Genomic DNA, 19,202 nt, shown 5'->3' with positions numbered 1-19,202 from the left:
ATATAGGAGCAGGATGTGGAATTTATAATAACCTCGTCTTTATTTTGACACTCATGAAGGCGTTTCATTATAACTTCCGCATATCTGCTCCTGTAAAAGTGGGAAAAAACTAATTGGGTGCATTATAAGACTTTCTGGACTTTCACTAGAAAATGCAAAGTTATTAAAAGCTGCAACTAACAATTATTTTCATTCGTCTGCTTGTTGTTGCTTTTTCGTGACGAGCAGATTAATTTTTTTGTCCACAAACTATTGGAGAATAGTCAAAATATCAATCACACTTCACCTGAGCCCAAGATTCAGCTTCTTTCTTTGTCAATTAAAAAAGGCCAATTTGTTGAGTTTACTTACATATAACACAAAGAAAAGCAGCAAATGGTCATATCAGAAGATGAAACTATGAAGTATGTTTTGTTTTTGCTTGGAAAAAGGACAAGAGCAATCCCAACGATCAAAATAGTTGCTGATCAATCAATCGTTTTAGATCTAAAATGATTACTTTCTTCAAGAAATGACAGTGGTTCTTATGATATGGATAATGCACAGATGGAGCCGGTGTCAGGTCACAACCACAACTGCTGAGTCGACTGTAGTAGTAGCATCTTTAGTTGCACATTTCCATTATTCTGCCCACAATTCTAAATGAAGCTACTGATTATTTTCTCCATTAATCATAATGTCTATATACTCAGTTTCCAAAGTGCACGGCGATGTTCAAGGTGTCTTGTTTTATCTTAACAGTTTACCATCATAGGTTAAGACTAAGAAAAGCTAAAACATATTCACATTTCAGGAGCTGAAACAAGTCAGTTCATTACTTTTTTTTTCATGCCAACTTTCAATCTCAACTATTACCCTAAAATATGGGCTACAATCAACCCTTAAAGTGCTCCGGGAATAGTAGATGTTAATATTTCCATTTTCTGACAACATGGCAAACTCAATCTACTGAGGAAGGTCATGTGATAATATCAAAAGCTCCAGCTGAGACTCTTAATGAACCTCGTGGTGAGATGGTTTTGTGAGGTACCTGGGGTGTACATGTGAGTGTTGGGGTGCAGCTCATTTTGTCCAGACATCATTTTTGGTCACATAGCATCTTTAATACCACCATTATAATAATTAGGATATCAAAAGTATCGAGTATACATACATCATTTGCATTGCGGTACACAAATCTGAGCTGATTTATGTTTTTATATCTTTCATTCGTTGTTCTCAGAATCAACTTTTATTGTCTCGACATTGTGCTGACATTGAATTGTCCTGAAGAACTTGACGCTATTTCAGGAAGGAGAACATTTAATTGGACATGTATTGTTAAGTAATATAAAAAGTTTTTTTGATATTTCCAAATGTAACTTGAATCCTATAGTCTACTACTTTCCAATACCAATAGTCAATAATCTTGATATAAGCCAAACTAGAGTCCATGTCACCAAAAATCAAAGTACTTCAGGTTGGTTTCTTCACCTGCGTTGGTCTTGATATTCTGTAGTTTTTCTTCTCTTTTTTGCAGTAAAGTTCTTGAAGCTGTGGGAACAGTCTCTTGAAGCCATGCCTGTTTATGTAACAGTCCCAGTAAATGGATTCTCAGGAGTCTGAAGATGTATGTGTGTGTGTGTGTGTGTGCATGTGTGTGTGTGTGTGAATGTGTGTGTATTGGTTGAGGAAAGTGAGGGTCAAAATGGTGAAACACCTCACTTCCTCCTCCTCCACCACCTTCCATGGTCTCAGTCTGTGCTGCCTGTCAGACGCTGGTGATGGAGGCCAGGCAGTTCGATGACTTCTGGAGTTTCTCAGGCTGTGTGGTGGGGGGTTCTGGGATGGCGCGAAAGCTGAATGGCAGTCCGATACTACTCGTGCCGATGTGGCCGGGGCTCAGCGCTGGATTCTGCCGTCTATTGCTTTCCACTATGCTGGATGTGTTGGATGCAAGGCTTTCACGCGTTCTGCACAAGAGAAACGAGAGAAAGTCAAGTGTTGGCTTTCAAAAGGCACGGAAACATCTCACAGTGTGTGTCACTTGGATAGAAAGAAGAAGAATACCGAAATAAATGGAAGCAATTTGTAAAAAAAACAACGCAGATACATTTTAGTTACTGAGAATTTTAAAAAGGAAGCTAATTCCTTTTAGATTTCCTTCAATATAAAAGACTAATAATCACTTTTTTTGGGGTCGTTCTTTCAGAAGAATACAGACAAAATCAAATGCATTAAAGCAACTTGGATTCAGAGTAGAAACCATAACCATATGTGAAGTTGATAATTAAATCATTTTTTTTAAATATGGAGCACATGCTTTATGTTGTGTAATTGCACATTTTACAATATTTATTCCTCATATTTAATATGTTTTTTCCCAATATTTAAGTTGAAAGACTAATCTTTCTTCTGAATGTACACATGGAGCATTTTTTATGAATACACTTTCCAAAACCCAGATGACGTCATCAGGGTTATTTTCTCGTAACTGACTGAGGATGTTTTGAGAGAAAGGTTACGTTACAGGAATCTCTGCAGCTTTGGTTTGACTTTTATTTCTATTTAATCTTTAAAAGTATTCAGTTGGTGGTGTTCTCTCTCGGGCAACTGTCTGCTTAAACGTGTTTAAATGGTTTACAAGTGATTCACCAGTGTTAGACGGCGGCGGTTGTGTTGACGTTTGTGGACTTTTTTTGTCTGATAAACAGATGTTTGCAGTTGTTTTGTGTAAAGTTGAAACAATTCATTTCATGTTGATGCATTTCATCTATTTTTTTGCTTCAGCTGTTTTTTTCTGTACATAACATGCATTTATAAATGAGTCACTTGTCACCAAGATAACTGTCTGTTTCATTTTAAAAAGAAGGAAATAAAACAAAAACACTACAGTGTCACAGCTGTGTGATCCAAGTTGCTTTAAGTACCGTCCCAGTTATCCATACACCAACCAGCAGGATTAATATAATTAATAAATGATTGGAATACAATCAAAGTATTTAGTGTTGAGCATGAAACTGGCGGTTATGCTCTTTATTTTGCAGACTTTGATGTTTTGTAATGAAATAATCTGTCAAAACGTGCTTCAGTTCAGCCCACAGAGAAGTTCAGGGTTGAAACTTATGACGTGTGAGCATGACAACACAAAACACTTTGATTTCTTTCAGCTGGATTTCACTCAGAAATGTTACTAAGACTGTTGTTAGTGCAGGAAACTGGTCCTTCTTCATGTTTTGTATTCAATATAAATTTAGACTACAGATATATCCTCAGAGTCCACTTGTCCACCTGTTCAATCTGATCAAATAAAACCTCAATAGTTAACAGATCTAATTCATTATTTTATCAAAAGACATGGTGAAAATTTAGAATATATTGGATTGAATTATTATAATATATAAATGCATCGACCTCGATAGTTAAATCTAGAGTTGACAAGTTGGTTAAAAGCGTTCAGTGACTTACCATCTTTAGTTTAGCTTTTACATTTTATTTTCTTTTTACCTCCATATAGCAACATCCCGTTTGACAGCAATCCAGATTTTTGGGGGTATTTTAGGTCTCACTATGTTCTCCTTCAGCATACCTCCCTTACTAAAACCTTATCATTTTCAAGAGCCTTTTTAGTAGTGGAAAAGCAAAAGGAAGTGTCAGACGATGATGCATTGATTCCTGTTCATTCCAGCACATACCTGGGGGAGTTGAACCCACTGTCCACCGTGACACTGCTGCTGTCCATGCTGTCCAAACGGGCGGAGTGGGCTGACTTCTGGCTGCTGCTGTTCTCCGTCTCCTTGGGGCTGAGTAAGGTCAGATTGGTCTCCAGTTTCCGCTGCAGATCATGCTCCTTCTCCCGCTCCATTAACCACTGCATGGTTCCCTCCCCACCACCACCACTGCCTCCACCGTTACCACCCACTTCCCCATGGTCCTTGTTGTCCTCTGCTGTCGCCAACTCTTTGTGCGAGTCCTCCTCTGCCTCTTCCTCTTCCTCATCATCTGATACATTATAATAGTCAAAAGAGGCGGAGGGGACTATTGGCTCTAGGCAGCCCTGTAAAACTGCCGGTGACGCTGAGGAAGTGGCTGAATTGGAAGGCTGCTGGGGCTCAGGATTGTCTACGGCCTCGGTTGATTTGGCATGTGAGGCTTTCCGCAATGTGCCGGACTTGGTGTAGCTGCTGTCCACGTAGCCTGTGGACAAGGCATTGTGTGGAGGTTTGAACAAAGTGTCCTTGCTGAAGATCTCTTTCCTCTTGATCACCATACTGCCTCCTCCTCCCCCTCCCGGATCTACGTTGTGTTGGTGTGGCGTCAAACGGGCATTTTGCACCGGCTCCGGCGTCTGGCTTGGCGTCAGTCGCACTGAGCCGTTCTGTCCCTTTGCTGCCGACGAGTCCTCTTTGTACTCCATCGTGTGCGGAGAGGTGAGGTGAGGCGTTTGGCGGTCAGCCGGAGAGCCCTTTCGGAGTCCCCCTGATGAGGTTAATGTGTCATATTCTGATTTTGCCTGAGGCGAAGGGGCAGTTAGGATTGTTTCATTTGACGTATTGCACTGGAAGTACTCATCTGCTGAGGGCTTAGGAGAAAGTCCCATTAGCTCATTGTACGATGGCAAGCTGTCTCTGCTTTTGTTCCTCTCCATCGTACTCCGGATCCTTGACTCGTCCAAACTCCCTTTCCCCAAATCAGGCACATTAAAATCAGAGTGGAACTTAGCAGCAGAGAACATGATCCTTGAGTAGTGGGAGGACTTCTGCGTGGCGCGCAGGGTGCCGTCATCAGTGTAGTAATGACTGCGCTCCTCCAGAGCGGGTTCAAAGTCTTCTGGCACCCCCAGTGACGGGCCCTTGAGGGAGTTGTCCATGGACCGAGAGCGTTCCTTCGCTTGATCTGACCTGTCGTGACGCGACTTCCTGTCCTGATTGTGACTGTGACTCCTCTGCACTCTGGACTGGCACGTCCCGCGCGACGGCTCTGGGAAGGGCATCTCCGTCCGCCTCTTGGCGAGCTCCCCAGACACGTCCCACTCGGGGGTAACCGGGCAGGACGATTCGGTGATGTTGGGGTTGCTGTGGACCAGGTATGTCGCGCCTCCGCTTCGCCTGCGCTCCAAGGTGTACATGGCCTCCCGAGGCGAGCGGACTAACGAGTGGCTAAAGAAGCGGTAATCCCTCTCCATGAACAAAAGGTCCCAGTTTGAACCCTCAGACGGGTCTCCCCTGGACGTTCGGGGCTTGCTGTGTGAGCGGGACTTCCCATGTAGGGCCCGCCGATGGCCCCTCCCCCTCCTGCTTCGTGCACTGTGCTGGGCTGAGGACCCGGCCTTGTTCTTCTGCGTGCGCTCCTCCTCCAGCCTCTTCATCACAGCCGTGTGCCTCGCCACGTTCTCCACCGATAGGTCAGGGTTGATTCGGCGGATGATCTCCATCTCCACCTCGCGGGGAATGGGCGCGGTTGGCACCTCTTCGTCACGAAGAGGCCACTCCTCTGGGGGGAACTGGGCGGAGAAGGTGGCCAGCTGCCTCATTTTGTCCTTCTTGAAACTCAGCCGGAAGAGCCTGAGGCCGAACCTTTTGGATTGCTTCTCGCCGCTTCCGCCGCCGCCACCACTCCCTTCTTTCTTTTTGGTCAGAGTGTCACTTTTATAAGGGAAAGAAGTGATGCTTTTGCTCTTCTCAGCGGGCTCTTGAGGCGGCGGTTGCTGGGCAGGAGGGGAAGTGGGAAGAGGGGGATGAGGGTATGACGGAGGTTCTCCTCGGTGCTCCTTGGCCGACGTGCTTGGTGGAGGTTCCCCGCCTTTGTGATCCTTGGGGGGCTTACTTTGATAAGAATCCCCCCTGTGCTCCTTTGGTGACTTACTACTGTGAAGTCTGGACGAGTCTTCGCGATAGGAGTTGTACGAGTCATTGTGATTCTTGCGAGGAGGCCTCTCTCTCAGGCAGCCAGGCGTCGATGGTGTTACGTTGCCGGACTGCGGCGAAGTGCATTGCTGAGTTTGCTGCTGCTGTTGCTGCTGCTGTGACTGTTGCGTTTGGCGCTCTTGCAGCCGGTCATCCAGGTGATACCACTTGTTGTTGGTTCTGATGAGGGAAGGAGTGATAAAGTAGGTCTGTGGGGTGACGATGAAGTAGCCCTCTGGAGTTGGGTAGATCTTCCTCTCTCGCACCAGCATGTTCAGGGTATGCCGCAGAACCTCTGAGCTGGGTGTAGGCACGCCTGCAGGACACAAATACACAAATACATTTCAGATCAAATTTTGAATTTACGTTGAAGTTGTTCAAACACAGGACATTTTGACTATTTTTGTTTGAGCACGGAGACGATTTGGAGACAGTTAAATGATCGCAAATACCAGATTAAAGTTGAAAAAAAAAAGATTTTAGTTTGAATATAACGTGTAACTTTCATGATGTTTCTGTCACCCAATGCATGTGTTAAGATCATTACAATCTAATTTAAACATATATAATCTCACCAGATATAAAAAAAAACGACGATGTTTCTAAAAAATTATATATAATGCAATATTTAAATAATAAAAATGAAGAAATATATTTAAAAAATAAAGCATATTATGCATCTTCTTATTTACAAAATAATGTATAATGTTTATCTGGAGTGAAATTTTCAACCCAAATTTGCCAGGTTTTTAATTAATATACCATTTCATCAGATATGTTGTAATGTGCATGATTTTCTTCACGTTTTATGATCTCTCTAAAATTTAAGATGAACTTGCATTAATTTGAATTGGGCTCGACAGCACATGAATAATTAATGACATAATATTTGTACAGACATCTTTTTTGAACATTGAATGTTTCCTTCTATTTTTATGATTTTTAAATTACAATAACATTAATATAACAACAATAATATAAAATGCATTTTTTTTTTGATTCTCTCGAAGATTTAGCATCTCTTTAAAAACCTGTTGAGTTTCAGATATTAAACAAGCATTTTTATTTCTTGTTGACCTGATTTTTCTAAATGTGACAATTACCACAGCTCACATACATCATCAGACATTTCAAGTAATATCCATAACCTGTGCATACATACACATACACACACACTATAAAACCGATACCATGATCTAAGATTTAATATGTAAAAACAAATTAATAAACTAAAGACTCATTCCCAGATGACTCCTGGGGATATTTAACCAGTCACCTCAAGAGCTTAGCTTGTATAGATTACCACATCCACATTAAAAGCAGTCCATTTTAAACATCATTCATTACCTTTGTCTGGCATGGTCTTGTGTTGCCTGACATTACATCACCCCGTGTGTTTTTACAAAGCAGTGATGCAACCTATAAGATCAACTGCTTTTCACTCAGGCGTCATATTGAAAATAAAGATACATTTGAGGGACATGCTTCCCATTCCCAAATTTGACCAAGAGCTAGTTTACACAGCGGTAAAACCTGTGCTTTAAAACATACTGTTGGGATACATTTTAAGATTTCATTGCTTTATATATTTTGTAAATAAGAAAATAACTATAATGTTAAAATAGTACATGTATTCAACCCATTAAAACAAACAACACTGTGAAAGCATTTTGGAATGAGGCAACAATTTGGATTCAGTAAAAAAAACGGTATTCATAGTATTTTAATTTTTTTTCATAGTATCTTTCAGTATTTGCCAAAAGGATTGGATTTTTTTGCAGGGGGGTTTTAGGAGGTACTCATCCATCAGCCTGCTACCTACAGTAGATGGTGGTCAGCACGGTAGCAGAGCAATATACTGCCAAAACATATTTCGGCTTCTTAAAAGAAAGGCCCACCTACAAAAATATCAGTTTTAGTGTATGATATATTAAGAATATTTTCAGACAGGGACTAAACTGAAACGTGTCAATACTGTTTTGTCAACAGAGTCTTGCTTTGAAGTTCAGTTCCCCGTCGTATAGGGCTAGAATAAAGCTGAGATAATATCCTAAATGTAGCATATACTTAAATGGATATTGATTTTTTCATATTTTGAAGTGGGCTTTTCTTTTAGGTGGTTGAATTAGTTTCGCTGCCGGCCTCGTCCACAGCAGCACGTTGGTTTGATTCCCGTGCCGGGACTCAAGTCTGTTTCTCCAAACTGGACGCGTGGTGACCGCCATCGACTGTAAATAACACACTGACCATGATAAGTACCTCACACAGCGGCACTTTAAATAATCCCAACTATGCCTTCATGGAGAGATAATATTAACAATAATATGATGAGATTATAATTTGTATTAAGACGAAATGTGCTACTTCCATGATGTCACTGAATTACGATAAAAAATAAATACTGGTCTGGTAGAGGTTCTTTAAATCACTCGAGCAAAATATGTTTATAGACAATGTCTCATAAATGATTGTGTACTCGTGAATAAAACTGAACACAGTATACGAGTAGAGGAAAAGGAGAGGAGAATGTGACTGGACGTGTTTTTCTACATTTTATTTGGGCCTGCATGGCATTTCTTTCTATAAAATGTAACTGGATTTCTTCACATTTCTTATTTTGCACAGCAGTCCAAATGCCAAAGGTATTCTGCTTACAATCATATACGATCAAGAAAAGCAGCAAATACTTTCATCTGAAAAGCTGCTTGGAAATGACCTAAATTAACCAATCGCCGATTTACTGATCGCTTAATTCACTAATTGTTTCACATCTCCCGTTGAAACATTACGCTGATGTCTACGAGATTTAACAGGATGAAAAATCTCAATCACTGCAATGTGTCAGAGCCCTGAGGTCAGATCAATAGATGTTTAAAGCCTACACAAATCATCACTTTGCTCTTTGAACCTGGCGTGTGTAAAATAAAAATGAAGGTAATAAACCAGTTATGACGCACGGCAGATGTATATAGTCCCCATACTGTTACAGTAACCGCTAATGTGCTCACAAGATATGCCACACTGTGTATTCAAAAATCATTTCTGCATGCTTTGTGGAGTCCTATGTGTTTTTAAGGAGGCCAGAGGCGCGTACCTGGGAAGCTGGCAGTGAGGTGCTCCACCAGAGCCTCCTGGTTGACCGGCTTGTGGGCAGAGTTCATAGCAGAGATGGCCAGGCACAAGATCTCCCCCAGCGGGATGAACTGTGACTGGCTGATAGGTGACATGCTGATCGGAGACACGTCACCTGCAGGATGGGGAGGAGGAGGATGGGAAGGAGGAGGCACAACTGTTAGATCATGAATGAACAGCAGGCGCAGCGTGTGAAGCTATGATGTAATGGTCAAACAGCAGCAGTTTGCACGCTGCCTCCAACAGCTCCACCCCTCCTCTCTGTGCTTCCTTTAGCCTCTCGTTCCTCCCGTTTTCTCGTAGGTTAGCATAACGAGGCAGCTGCTGCAGCAGCCGTTGTGCCAGATCACCTCGGTCTTTGCGTACGTCGTTATTCATTTCACACGATGCCACGAACGTAAAAAAAAAAAAAAAAGGAGAAAAAAAAGGGAAGCTTACACATTTTAAAATTGAACAAAACAGAGCTGACTTTAGCGCCACATCGACAGCTTACACGCAGACGTTCTCTGTAGCCTTTGTTGAATTAAGCTGGCTTTGCTGTCAGCGAGTAGTGAGTAGTGAGATCATCCTACAACCAGACGGCCCGGCTTCCAGCCCCTCTGAGAGCAAACATCTGCTCTGCTTAAAGGTTGTGCAGCAGCACACTGAACCGTGCGCCGCGGCATCTTTGCTGGAGCTGACCCTGTCCTCTGACCTAAATCTGGTGATCGAGAGAGTTATGCGATACAAAACGATAAAAATACACCGTCGAGGCCTCCATCTTTGATTTTTTAACCTTACGTTATGTCTCCTGATGTGTGGACGGATGAGCGGATGAGTTATTGTTGCCTCATCGGTCGCTGTTTTGAGTTGTGTGAGCGTTTTTACGATACTTACACTTCTTTAGCCTGGGCTGAAACATGAGCAGGGCCCTGCCTCCTCACCACACTCAAGCGAACGGTCAGTGAAGCAACACGATGACGTTATCTCTGCTTAGTATCACAGCCCCGTAAGCTTTCTGTGGCTTTTTTTTTAAATTTCTTTTTTGTAAACATGATAAAAGCTGGATCCCTGTCCTGTGCTCGTGTAGAATAGTTTGGGAATGAGTAATCATATTTATGTTTCCCCATCTCATGATGAAGCAACAAAAAGGTATATACACAATATCTATCACGAAAAGGGACAGAACGGAGGAGGTTTTCTTGGTAAAGACAATAGTTCACGAGGAGACATGCCCAGAAGCCCTTTTTGTAATATCAACAAAACACAAAATATGAACCTGACACACAATTTGGCACAGGGGTGATGACACTGATGTTTTCTGCACAGTTTTTTTTTGAAGGTACATAAAATATGATGGGTGTGGGGGGACATTTAAAAAAGAAATAGGTCAGTAAATATGAAGGCGATGTGAATATGTCAGGAAGTTAAAATAGTTATTTGGACCCACAGAAATACAGTTTTGAATTTGAGAATGTGTCCAATGGCGCTTATAGATTAGATCATTAACAAATGATGTATTCTCTCTTCCTACTTGACTTCACTCGATACATTAGACACTACAAGTACTAAAAAAAAGGGGGGAAGTTGCCATCACCTCCTACTTGATAGTACGAACATTTTGTTCATTTTGAATTCCGCCTTTTGCCCCCAAATCACACCGACTATTGCTCTGCGTAGCGAGAGGGTGGAGCCTCTGTCGGTGGGAGTGTCAAAGACTCACCTGGTGCACGATAACTTGGTGGGGACGGAGAGAAATGAGGAGCAGGAGGGGGAGGAAGATGCTGCTTCTGCACACGGATGTCTTTCTCACTACGGGAGAGATTGTGCTCCGGCGGGCGCTCGGCGTGCTCCGAGCTGGGCCAGGCCCGCCGCAGATTGCTGCTGCGGTTCTTCTTCATCGTGACCCCCTTTACCAGGTGGCCTCCACCCCCCGGGGGGCTGGGACAAGGTGGAGGGTGTGTGTGTGTGAGGAGGGGGTGGGGGGGGGGGAAGAGAGGGGGTGGCTGGTGGAATGGGGAGAAAGGGGAAGGAAGGAGGGAGGGTTGGGGAAGGGAGAGGGGGAGGGGGAGGGGGGGAAGGGGGGTGTGTGCAGGGGGAGGTCGACCAACCTCAGGCTCAGTGCCTCCCCCGCATCAGTAAGAACGTCCCGCTAGAGCGATCACACACCAGACATGGCAGGAACCAGTGTGCGCCTTCACACGCATACACACGTCTCATTTACATCCACGGGCAAGCTACAAACGACTGTGTTCGCACTGTGGGCGGTTGTCATGGGCTGCTGGGCTCTCCCAGGCTGATCTGGAGCGACGGCAGCAGCGGCGGCGGCGGCGGCGGCGGAGGTGCAGGTGATTGCGCGAGGCATCACCCTTTCATCGGCATCAGTCCCAGCCACCATTTGTAGCATCCCCATTTGCATGCGTAGGGAGGCACATTACGTAGCCGCTCTGATGTGGGAGGAGGGAGCAGGAGAGGAGAGGTGGGGGGGGCAGGGGTAGAGATGAGGGAAATGGGGCATTGGAAGCGAGGAGGACGGCGAGGAGAGATTTCAGTGGCGCTTTTCGGGATCCGCTTGTTCCTTTTTTCCGAGCAGAAGGTAACAGGGGGAGAAAGGAGGAGATAGATGGACGGTCAAATATTCAAAGCTTAAGAGGCCCAGTCTTCGACAACAGCTCAATTCACCACAGGAGTGCTGGGCCGATCCCCGGAAAACAAAAGAGCCCACTTAAAAAAATACAATAAAAGCTCCATTCACCCTAACGGGCAGTGAAACCTCAATAGTATGCAAAGCACCGGAGACGCCACGTTCACCTCCATCTTTATCCGATCAAGCACAAGACCCCATCGTCCTTTCGACAACAGCACACCAGGAGAGGGTGGGGAGAAAAAAATGGAGAGCATAGAAATAAATAAATAAATTCTCAAGAATAGAAATCCACCGTTTCCCGCGATCCAACGGAAGAAGCTCCCGATTCTATCGCCGTAGCATCCATTCATTAACAGGGGGGGATGCAAACTCCAGTCAACGGCAAATCTCTTTCAACGCTAATGCTGCAGCTGCTCCCAGCACCTCCAGGAAGGGTGTGTGAGTATGTGTGTGTATGTGTGTGTGTGTGTGTGTGTGTGTGTGTGAGAGAAAGTGTGTATGCGCGCATCCGCCTGCTGCGCGCGATTCTGCGTGAGCATGCATGCGTCTGTGTCTGGGTGATTGAGGCTGAGGGGAGGGGAGGAGAGAGGATGCGAGAGAGAGAGGGAGAGAGAGAGAGGGAGAGAGAGAGAGGGAGAGAGAGAGAGAGAGAGAGCAAATATCAACAGCTCCAAACACACACAAGAACTATATATATATATATATATATATATATATATATATATATATATATATATATATATATATATATATATATATATATATATATATATATATATTCAGCCCTCAGATGTTGTCCGGGGAATAGCTCAGGCTCCAAATCTTTGGCTGAATTTCCCTCCTTCCTCTCGTGTTCCCTCACCCTCTGCTCTTGAAGGATGAGGGTTCCCTTAAACCAGCATCCGTCCTCTTTTTTGTGTGTCTCACCTGAAGCTAAAGACTTGACGGGGCCACAAGCAAAGGGAATAGTTGTATAGTTTTACAACGTCCTGATTTGTGTCTGATCAGTGCTTTCCCACCGGTTGATTCAGTCACTAATACTGTGTGGAGCCGTCGGTGGAAAAAGAAACCCCCCCCCCCTTAAAGCATCACTTTAATCACATCCAGAGTGGCAGCTCCTGCTAGCTGCAGACTCCTGCTGACTCACATGTGTGGAGTGTGAATGGACGGTTGGAGGGACAGAATAAGGAGCAAAGTGAGAGGGCAGGACAGGCCACGGGTGGAGGTGGAGGAGGAGGAGGGGAGGCGGTGTCACATCCAATCTGCTCCAGTTCACTGATACCAAAGAGAAAGAGGAGGAGGAGGAGGAGGAGGATGAGGAGAAGGAGGAGGAGGGAGAGCGACACCACGCCAGCCATTTTATTTCTCAGTAGTGCTGCAACAGCCTTTGTTGCCATGACGACGCAAGCCGATGATCTCATAGCTGTTACCTTTTGAGCGCCGTTCCCTTAAAGAGACAGTCGCTCAGGACAGAAGCAGACAGACACCACAGAGACGTTCTGGGCCGTCTGCTGTACGCGGACAGAAAATACTCCAACATCGCAGCTGAAACGCTGAGATCCCTCAACACTTGTCTTACAGCAACAATTACACTAACCTGGGAGGAAGAAATAGCAAAGATGGCCATAATAACGGAGAAAAAACACAGGTATCCACATGGCAATGAGTTGCATGATGAATCCTACTCACTCCAAATGTGAACTGAATATCTTTTGGTTTGGGACTATGGGTCAGATAAAACATTGGAAGAGATCACATCGAGCTACGGGAAACTATAATGGACATTTTTTTTCTATTTTCTTACACTTTGCAGAGAAAAAGAGGAAATTATGTAATTGAGGAAATGTCAAAACATGTAATGGGCCAAATGCAGCTGAATTGGCATTTGGCTAATGCATGTCCTTAATGTGTAGTATTAGTGTGAGCATGTCAACATGCTCCCAATGACGATGCTGGCCTTTTGATGTTTGACGGGTATAATGGTTACCATGTTGACCGTCCTCACGCGTTAACAAATCGCCAATAAGTACTTCACACAAAGTGCAGCTGAGTCGGTCAGTTTCGGAGGTATTTGGTTTAAAGTATTAAACAAATTTAAATTCTGACCTGATGATGGTGTTCAGTGAAAAGTCAGTGAAATTACCAGTCAGACAGACCAACATCCATAGAGGCCGTCGCTAAAAATGTATTTAAGGTCGTTATTGTGTCAAATGTGTTTTTGGTGAAGTACTGAACTGATAGAAAGGCTTGTGTTAATTAAATGAACTCTGCATGCAGATGTTGCATTGTGTTTTGTATTGTTAACATGTCAGTAGTGGGATAGTACCATCCTGCTGTACAAGACACCAGTTCTGAGCTTTAAAGGATTTGTGGCCTGCTACAAATTCATCCAACTTCCCCGCAAACAGGACCATTCTTGCCGGTGGTCTGCCCTCCAGTGGAACATTCAGGACAACACATGTCTTTCTCCCATTCAGCTCTTAAGGCCAGACAACGAATAAAGGGACAAAAGGCGATTTACCACAGCCCGCAGCCGATATATAACACGCCTGACGTTAAGATATACGGAAACAAATCGCTCTGCCGCGTTAAACATTTCACCCAATTCTCCACCGGGACCCTCCCTTTCCTTCCAGTGGAGACCTCTGCTCGAGGCGGGAATGCAGTGCCACAGTGTTTTCCTGCACAAATGCACTGCTTTTCCTGCCTTAAGAGCGCACACTCCTCCCAGTCCATTGTTTATATCCTGCTAACGGATACAAAGTCCCTCGGTTAATCAGATTGAATTGTCAGTATTTAAAAAAAACAAAAAAACAAGCACTTTGTTTCGACACAGCTGACTAAAGACAACTTTAGTTTACATGTTGTAATCCAGCTACTTATGGGGCTCTCGCCCCAAATTAAAGATAAACATGTAGCATTCGTATGTGAGAAATGCAAAATGCATTTTACAACAGCGATATGACTAAAAATGACAGAAAACTTTAATAATCTAGATCAAGTTTTTTAATAATGGATGTTTGAATCCATTCCTGTTTCCCTCCAGCCTGTCTGTCAGCCTGTTTGTCTTTTGTTCAAGATATGTTCATGAAAAAACACTTCAGATGCAATTAATGGTACAAACATCCTGCTCGTAAAAGACAACATTGTTGCATCATTTTTGCAAGTATGCATCATGCCAAATGCCGACCGTCTCCACTCGCGGTTGTTGACCGCGGTAATTTGCCTAAACTTTGTTTTCAATTTGTCTCGCTAAGTAAATCTTGACACTACCGCTGAATAAATGAGTCACACCGAAACTAGCAGCCCATACTTAAAAAAACACTGCAGTAGTTAAATATTTTTCATTATCTGTATATATACTATCATTACTCACGGACATTTTCCATAACAATAAACATCACCCCCGAACACATTTTGCATGCTGCAGCTGTTTCAGGCTGTAGCATGGTTCAAATGTAACTCCTGGCTGAATTCAAATGAGTTTACGATTAAACTACAGATTGATTACGCTGCCCGGTAGTGTGCTGCGTGCATGCACTGCAACGACGCAGCTATACTTTTCCCCGTTGGTCCCATTCCAAGTTAATTTCTCCCGTAGATTATGGGTTTAGTGGTGAAAAATATATCGCAACCTCATCTGCATGTGGACCAACGGCGTATAAGCTCTGTTGGTTTTGGCATTATAGAGTCTGGTGAGTTATTAGCCATAAGACAAACATTCCACAGCTTATCTGTGTTTGCTCCAGTAGTGTCAGCAAAGCTACGTCACTTACTCTGACAGACGAGACTCTGAAAATGAGCGGCGACACAAAATCCCACTCATCTTAAGATATACCTTTGGACTATAACGTACCTTTTTCAGTCAATACTACCAATGTCTAGAAGTTCAACGTAGAAATCTGATAACCGGAAAGGAGCAGAGGAGACGTTATTGAAGATAAAATAAAATCAACAGTTCAATCAAGGCAATATAGTCTGGACAGTGTAGAGCCAAAGCAGCAGCAGCCAACGGCTGACTTCAGACGAATTGTTTAATGTGTTAAAATATCTGTAAAATTACAGACCGAGACTGTCGCACAATGTTTCCCCAGGAAAACAACCAAACAGCTCCCTATTTACACAGAGCTGCTGTAAACCATGTTAATGAGACCGGTCAGTCTGGGGAAAAAAAAAGAAATCGTCAAAGTTGGAGGCCGTTAAACCAAAACAATGAGCTGAGATGAGGGGAGCTGCATAATGCTGGCAATAAGTGACTACATGTGACACCTTCCATGTAAACGTACAAATTAAACCCGTTGTTTTGATCAAAAAATATTGATGACGGCAGCCGTTACGACAATATACAGATCCAGATGTTTCTCCTGATCAAGTTGAAATGTATTAATATACATGCCAGGATAAATAGAAATATCTATAATAAATAGAAATATCTACACATAATTTTACATCATAAGGAATATAAAAAACTCAATTTAGTCATTGAATAGCGATCACAGCGTAATATTATTGTTCAATATAAAGGAATTTGATGTTTTATATACCACCTCTGCTCACTTTCTCAGAAGGTTCCCGCTTTATTTCATAAAGGTTTATTTATGTGTTATAATGGTTGCGTGCTACAAAAAACAATCAACTGAAAGATGCTAAAACGCTCCCTCGAGCTAAAGGGAACTGCAACATTTTGGGGTGATAAATGTCTTTAGATTTGTCATGACGGGCAACACTTTCCACAGAACACACAAACTCATTTGACCCATTGTCAAAATACCAATATTGACGAGTGCAGCTTCAAATATGCTGCATTTGCTGTGTGAGACTGTGACACAATGATCTTTATACCAAACAAATTAGTATTTTCTGATGTTTTTTTTGTCATCTCTGCGGCAGATTGCTCACTGATGGAACTTACCATCTAAACTGAGGAGGCTCTGGGAAACTAACACAACAAGGTAATATATGACATTGCTCTCATCCGTGCACACACTCGGATAAAGAAGTCTGCGAGGGAAGTCTCCATGATGTTATAAACTACCTGTTAGGAGGTGAGGTCCGGACTCTCAGAGGGAGTAAACGATATTATATAAAACATCAGGGTAAAGTATTTTCACTCACATTCACAACTAAGAGATTAGGTTTATTACCAATCGGCAGCTTTTGCCAGCTATTAAACGGGGTCGTAAAAAAATGTCATCATTCACCCATTCACACACTGATGGGAGGGGCTACCGTGCAAGGTGACACCTGCCCATCCGGACTATCTTACGTTCACACCAATTTGGGGTTAAGTGTCTTGCCCAAGGACTCATCGGCATGGACTAGCGGAGCCTGGAATCGAACCGCCTCCGACCCTGACCCACAGTCGCAGGTTAAAGATGTGTTTTCCAAGCGAGACCCAATAACAAAAGTAAATTAAGTCATCATAACCATTACCACATTAACTCAAACATCAACAAGTATTAGTAAAATATCAGTAAGCAGAACTTTAAAGTCTCTCTGAGAAGGTTAGTGCCTCTAACTTCAGCCTGTTTGCAGTTTATTCCAGTAGCAAGGGGCCTGAAACCATCTTCCCCAGTTCAACACTATTTTTGATTTTAAGGAGTGAACATCTGAACCCTGAAGTTAGTTCAAGTCTTTAGGGTGTTAAGTCTAAAGTAAGTGAAGTCTGAGAGCAGTCAAGTCCATGTCCTACTTCATGTGACTTAAATCTGACTTAAGTCTCACATCACTTGCTAAATGCTACATGAAAGTTAATAGCCAGTTGAACTTTACAGTTGAAATCACTTTACATGTGTCATTTAGTTGTCTTCTGTCATGTGATTGACACTGCACACTTTGCATATTGTTGAAACTTTCCAAAAGCTCGCTTTTACTGTTAATTGTTGCACATTATTTTCAATATTTATCTTTTTTTGGCTGATGAGTCTGCTTTGGTATGCGTGGCTTCATGGCCATGCTGCAGGCAAAGAGAGGAGGCAACCTTGCGTCCAAAAAACACATCCACATGGAGGATGAGATCAAGTGGAAAACAATACTCTCGTGTCCCGTGCAACTTGAACTTCAGTCGCGTGCAATAGCATGTTAAACATCAACCCACCTATGCACCTGATGTCAAAGCCCCGCGGGGGCTTCAGGGTCCGCCTCGTCCACCCGTTCCTGAGGACCTGAAGATGGACCTCTTCGCCCTGAATCAGCAGCACGCGCTCATCAATCCAGCCGAGGAAGAAGATCTCAGACAGCGCGCGCGTCAGCGCGTTGTTCCAGAAGTGCTGCATGTTCACGGATTTAAAGTTTGCGAATAGCTCGTAGCCGGAGTGATGCTGTGCCTTCACCGAGTCCACAGCCGCTGCTGCTGGTGGTGGTGATGATGATGATAGTAGTAGTAGGGAGTCTCCTTCATCTTCTCCGCGAACCTGCGACAGCACCAGAGCCAGAGAGTGCGGAGCTACGGGACGGGACGTCTCCATTCCCGCTTCAGGCAAAGTTACCGGTTGTCCGTATGGGAATCAAAGAAAACGACTGTTTCCTGTCTGCAGGACGATGTTTAGACCACGCATTACCACCTTACCCCAAAACAACAACTGTCCGGTGATGTTAACTGGTTCAGACATGTTAAAGAAATGGACTACTGGTTACAATAAGTTTGCGGCGCGACGTTAGACAAGTTAAACAACAGGTGCTCCATGTAAAATCAGGGAAATAAGCAACCTGACCCGTAAAGCCGTCCGCGGCAGCCAACTAACCCAATGTCAAAGAGTATTAGGGCCTATTTTCGGCGACAAAAGAGGCGAGGACTTGTGCTGCGTTCAAGGGCCACACGTAAACTCCCATTTCACACTTTGGAAGACAAGCAATGTGATCAATTTGATGTGTGACTTGAACACCGAAAGAAGTTCAGCAGAGATTTGGCTCAGCAACGGACTAATGACACAAGTAAGTGGCGAAACACCTGCAGATCCAGTGTGAAATCTGTTTAAACTTTGTCACCAAAGGGTTATAATGCGTTATAATGCAAGCACAGACAGAACAGACACAGATGTACATATAAAGCATGAGAAGTATGTAAAACACTCATTTAATCATTCATCATTATTTACAATTGTCAAAGTTATCTACCATAAAATACTAATATTTGTCAATTAAATTAAATCAACCCACATTAATGAATGCATGATTGTACAGAGCTGCAAGAATGCATGGCTTTATTCAAGGACAAATGTTTTTATTATCAATGATTGTTTTTCAAATCAATAATAAAAGTACATTTTCAACATTTTGCATTCCATTTAGAGCCCAATTAAACTAAGCTGTAACAATTGCATGAGCTAGGAATTATTTGTGTATCCTGCTAATTTCAACCAAAGACTATATTCTTAACATTAAGAAAAGGTGAACAAATCGCAATTTGTTAAATCAACTTGTAGTTATTGATGTGTGTGTTTAATGTCAGCTGTGAGACTGTTTTCAGTACAGCAAACAGGTGTCTTGTGTGCGTGTGAGCTAGTTTAAGTGAAGTGCGTCTCTACTGGCAGTAAAGGAATCTGCGGCCCAGTTTCATT

The 19,202-nt window shown here is 43.2% G+C and overlaps 1 protein-coding gene across 2 annotated transcripts; it reads right to left on the bottom strand.

Annotated features, from left to right (window-relative positions):
* Positions 1–1,081: 1,081 nt before the first annotated feature.
* stox2a (storkhead box 2a) lies at positions 1,082–18,128 on the bottom strand. Of its 2 annotated transcripts, none has more exons than XM_068589198.1 (4): positions 17,741–18,128; positions 8,980–9,132; positions 3,675–6,201; positions 1,082–1,952 (listed from the first exon to the last, which is right to left on the bottom strand). In XM_068589198.1, exons 1-4 carry the CDS (start codon positions 18,108–18,110, stop codon positions 1,751–1,753), a joined length of 3,252 nt encoding a protein of 1,083 aa, XP_068445299.1. In that variant the 5' UTR covers positions 18,111–18,128; the 3' UTR covers positions 1,082–1,750. The 2 variants fall into 2 exon arrangements, with proteins under 2 accessions (XP_068445299.1, XP_068445298.1); XM_068589197.1 differs by lacking the exon at positions 17,741–18,128 and adding an exon at positions 10,720–10,962.
* Positions 18,129–19,202: the final 1,074 nt, after the last annotated feature.

This window comes from Clinocottus analis, unplaced genomic scaffold (assembly GCF_023055335.1).
Source record: "Clinocottus analis isolate CAN_PGR_092001 unplaced genomic scaffold, fCliAna1.0.p SCAF_22, whole genome shotgun sequence".
Taxonomy (NCBI): domain Eukaryota; kingdom Metazoa; phylum Chordata; class Actinopteri; order Perciformes; family Cottidae; genus Clinocottus; species Clinocottus analis.
The sequence above is the reverse complement of the archived record's forward strand: the minus strand, read 5'-3'. Positions and strand labels throughout refer to the sequence as shown.

What these genes read in the sequence shown, in the direction of transcription:
- stox2a (XM_068589198.1), bottom strand. Translation starts at nt 18,110, where the DNA reads ATGGAGACGTCCCGTCCCGTAGCTCCGCACTCTCTGGCTCTGGTGCTG. An exon ending in CTTTGACATCAGGTGCATAG is followed by an intron (nt 9,133 to 17,740) that starts GTGGGTTGATGT and finishes CCCATCCTGCAG; the next exon opens with GTGACGTGTCTCCGATCAGC. An exon ending in CCTCACTGCCAGCTTCCCAG is followed by an intron (nt 6,202 to 8,979) that starts GTACGCGCCTCT and finishes TGTGTCCTGCAG; the next exon opens with GCGTGCCTACACCCAGCTCA.